Below are 3,978 nucleotides of genomic sequence, written 5' to 3'. Positions count from 1 at the left end.
AGTTACTGAAAAATCGTCTCCGTATAGATCCCAGCCTCGAACAATGGTCACTGATAGAGTTCCCCTTGAGGTGTGCTGAGGGCAGCAGTTAGAGGACAAATCAGGAGCATTGCCCCTACATTGTGGTTCTTTGGGTGATTTCTTCACAGCATTGTCCTCCAAATACTTCTCAATAGCAGCTTTCATCCCTGCCTTTTGAAGCATGCTTGGCGCAAGCTCATAGAGAGGTCGAAGGGAGTACGAAACAACATCTGGATGTTCTTTCAGGCTCTTTAGCCAGTTCATGTAGCCTATGGAATCATTTTGGGAAATTGAAAACTTCCCCAACCAACCATTTCCTCCTGATACCTTGGTGAAGTGTCGGTGGAGACCAGAGCGGTAGCCAGTGGCAAAGTCCTTATTTTGTAGGACACTTTTGCAAGACTTCGGGACACTAGAGAGTTTCACCTTCCCCAAGCCAACAGCAACACCCATAGATAAACAGTTGTGGATCTGGGTGAAAGAACAGCACAGAATTTTTTAAAAAAAGCTGCATTACACCAGACATTTGCATAAAGACCCAGACACAAGCAGAGAAGAATATAGTCATATAGAAATCCTTGGAAGTTACAATGGACAAAACAAACAATCAAAAACAAAAATCACACTTAAAAATACTTAAAGTAGGTTGTTGGAAGTGATGAACTTCATATTTTTGCAGCTTCATGTTTTTGGTAATAATATAAGCAGGGGTGAAAGTAGTTTTAAATTCTTGCCGGTACAATGATTTTAATGAGGTACTATCTGCAAATAAGTATCAAAATACTAATACTAACTGTAGTTTTACTTGAGTAGCTTACATTATTCTTTGTAATATTTCCACCGCAACTAGCATGTATGAACATTGATAAACAATTTTACTGTGTAGCATGTGCAGTAACTTTTTTGTCACTGTCTTTTCTTTTGAACAAATTAGCTACTGATTGCTGCACTTTTGTCAGGTTTTGATTTTGCTTGAATTAAAAATTCACCGTCCGCTGTGTTTATTATTCTTATTTAATTTAATTTAAAATTGAGAAGAGATTTATTGTTCATCCTGTCCCAGTGCAAGCGGCATTTACCATGCCTCTGTGAACCACCTGTGTAAAATGTTCCAGTCTGTAAATCAAACCACCAATCCAATCAGTAAGCACCGTCTTTTATAAGTCAATAAGCAGTTGTTGTCGAGGTGTGCTGTGCTGTTTTAACAGAACAAAATAACATGAAACACAACTATACTGAACAAAAACATAAACACCCCATGTCAAATATTGTTGCCATGTGGAGTTAACAACTGTAAATGAGCATTTGCTGACATTTATTGAACAAAAGGAATATTTCTCTTGAGTTGTGTATAATTTTAAATCAAACTTGCTGTCAGTGAGCATTACTCAGTGAGTTGTTTTTGTTTTTACTCAGTGCATGGATGGGGCATGTCCAGTGGGTGATCAGATAAAATGTGCAACAACTGGACAATCCATGGCCTTGGGACAATTAAAGGCAACCTCAAAATGTCATATTTTATCACAATTTATAATGCCTCAGATTTCGCAAGGTATGCGGGAGCGTGTAATCGGCATGCTGGATGCAAGGATGTCCACCAGAGCTGTAGCTGCATGGCTCAATGTCCGTTATCGGACCATAGGCTGTTTAAGAGTTTCTTTCCAACAAACTGGCACTACTGCAAATAGACCTCATCCTCGTTGGCCACCTGACCACTCCACCACAAGATCGCCACATCCAGCTTGTTCATCTGTGGGATCGGCTAAGACCAGCGACACAAACAGCTGATGAGACTTCGGTCTGCACAACAGACGCATCACACCTTAGACTGTCTGTAACCACTTACGTGAAGCCAACTTGGACAAAATCAAATTCCTCAACCTGACCCCTATTATGTTCAAAGCACTGTCAATCCGCTACAAATGGCCATGCCACTATGTTATCAATGCCGATATGAAGATCAGCAATTACTGAAAATATATTTAGAGTTTCTCTATATATTGCATAACCCACATGTTCATAAACTCTTAAATTTGACATGGGGTGTTTATAATTTTGTTCAGTGTAGATAATCACCATTTCGTTTAATTGGGACATTTTGTAATAAGCAGACAGACGTTATAGGATGCTGAGAAACCTACGAGCGCCTGGAAGGCGGTGGAGGAGAGAAAGAGAGAGAGACAGCTGGAGGGTGACAGGCTCCATCACACAGCACAAACAGTTCAGAAACAATAAGAAATGAGAGAAAAAAAACCTATTTATAAACAGATTAACTTGTGTTTCAAACTACGTATTGCTAGCTAAAACTGCAGCCGTTCTGACTGATAGCCTTATTGTGCCGTTCTCCTGGTACTGCATACCAACTCAGAATCTTTTACCGGTAAGCAGTATCAGACCGTTTCAGCTTACTTACTGGGCATTAGAATCATGGAAGTATCTCATATGGTTGTGTAAAAATCTGTTGTTTTGTGCTTTTTGTTACCTCACTTGAGGTTAACCCATTCAGGGAGGACAAACAGCTTCGTGAAGATGTCAGTCGTCTCAGTCGTCCTCCAAGATTAACCTAAAACAGGTTTGAAGTTCTTTAAAATGCTTCCCTGCAGAAAAATGTCTAACTAATTCACAATGTGTGTGTGTGCCAAAGTTCTCACCAGTCTGAAATAGTGTGTGCCATAGATGTGTATAAACTCTTCGTAGTCATTCTTTGTGGAGTAGTTGTAGTGATTTGGCAGGATGTCCAACTGCTTTTTGAATTTAAAGCTTAAGGGAGGTGTGGTTGATAATATAAATCTAGACACCAAGACAAAATTAGACAATTATTTCAAAAACCATGACCTGTCAGAATGCAATGAGAAAAGTCTAATTTCCATCCTACCCATAACGGTTGCAGGTGACACTGTGTATGCTGAAAGTGTAGCGATCATCTTTGTTCTTTTGTGAAAGGAACTTGTAGGCTTTGGAGTGGGTTCCTCCCACATTGAAGTTGTCAAACAAATACTTATCAATTTCCAATCCAAACTGAGGAAATACAGACAACACATGTAGTTTATAAGGTGTTAAACAAGAAGCCATATTTTTCTATCACAATTCTAATAACCACTTACTTCAGTTCTAACTGAATGCAAACTAAAAAGATAAATAGCTATTTCTTGGAAGAGCACATATGAACTGAAATGAAATGATGAAAGAAAATCAGCCAGCAAGGTTTTTATCAGGGTTGTGTTTTCAAAACTCAGGGCTGCATTGAAAATATTCTGAAATGTTCAGCTTTGAGATGTTTCTTACCGTCCAATCACTGGCGTCTTGGGATGTGTAAGCCTCAACCAGAGAGCTGTTGGGACATTTTAAAGGACGTAATTATTATTAAACATCTATACAGTTCATTTTCATATTTTTAATTAGGTAGTTAAGCTTAGTGAAATTGTGCATTTAACTATTGTTATTTTAATACCTAAGCCTTATTAGGCAGGTATTTATAAACTACAATTAAATAAATTAGAAAATGCTTCCATAAGTGTCTCGGTTTTCAGATTAAAAGTACTTTTGAAAATAAACTCTAAGCAGGTATTAAACACATTTTTCATTAAATCCGCACTTCTGTATTACAAAACATTTTTCTTGGTTTGCTGTATTATTCCAATTTTCAATGTTAGGTCTCCATTACTTTTATGTTGAAAATCATCAAAATTAACAGAAATAAATACTTTAAAATTTATATATGTCGAATCATTCTATATAATATTTTTACTTAGTGATAAAACTTATGAAACAAATGGACTTTTCAATATTATAATTTAGTGAATGGGTCTGTATTTGCCAGTTTTCTTCACTTGGTAAATTTAATCAAAATTTCTAGCTTGTTAATAATTTTACCAATTAATTATTTATAGTTATTCACAGTCAAACTGATACTCATTGTAGCAGGATGGTCCTTGATCACATGTCCCTTTGTGTATG

At 37.2% G+C, this 3,978-nt stretch overlaps 1 protein-coding gene across 1 annotated transcript in view; it reads right to left on the bottom strand.

The window, feature by feature from the left end:
* Positions 1-47: 47 nt before the first annotated feature.
* The window catches only part of LOC103144852 (perforin-1-like), an 8,974-nt gene continuing 5,043 nt past the window's right edge, over positions 48-3,978 (bottom strand). The window contains exons 5-9 of the mRNA XM_016676326.1: positions 2,897-3,039; positions 2,673-2,811; positions 2,504-2,584; positions 120-492; positions 48-64 (exon numbers count right to left, since the gene is read on the bottom strand). Of these exons, the coding sequence (XP_016531812.1) occupies positions 48-64; positions 120-492; positions 2,504-2,584; positions 2,673-2,811; positions 2,897-3,039 (753 nt within the window). The remainder of the gene's footprint in view (positions 65-119; positions 493-2,503; positions 2,585-2,672; positions 2,812-2,896; positions 3,040-3,978) is intronic.

The sequence above is a fragment of the Poecilia formosa genome, unplaced genomic scaffold, assembly GCF_000485575.1.
Source record: "Poecilia formosa unplaced genomic scaffold, Poecilia_formosa-5.1.2 Scaffold132, whole genome shotgun sequence".
Classification (NCBI taxonomy): domain Eukaryota; kingdom Metazoa; phylum Chordata; class Actinopteri; order Cyprinodontiformes; family Poeciliidae; genus Poecilia; species Poecilia formosa.
This window is presented reverse-complemented; position numbering and strand designations above follow the sequence as displayed.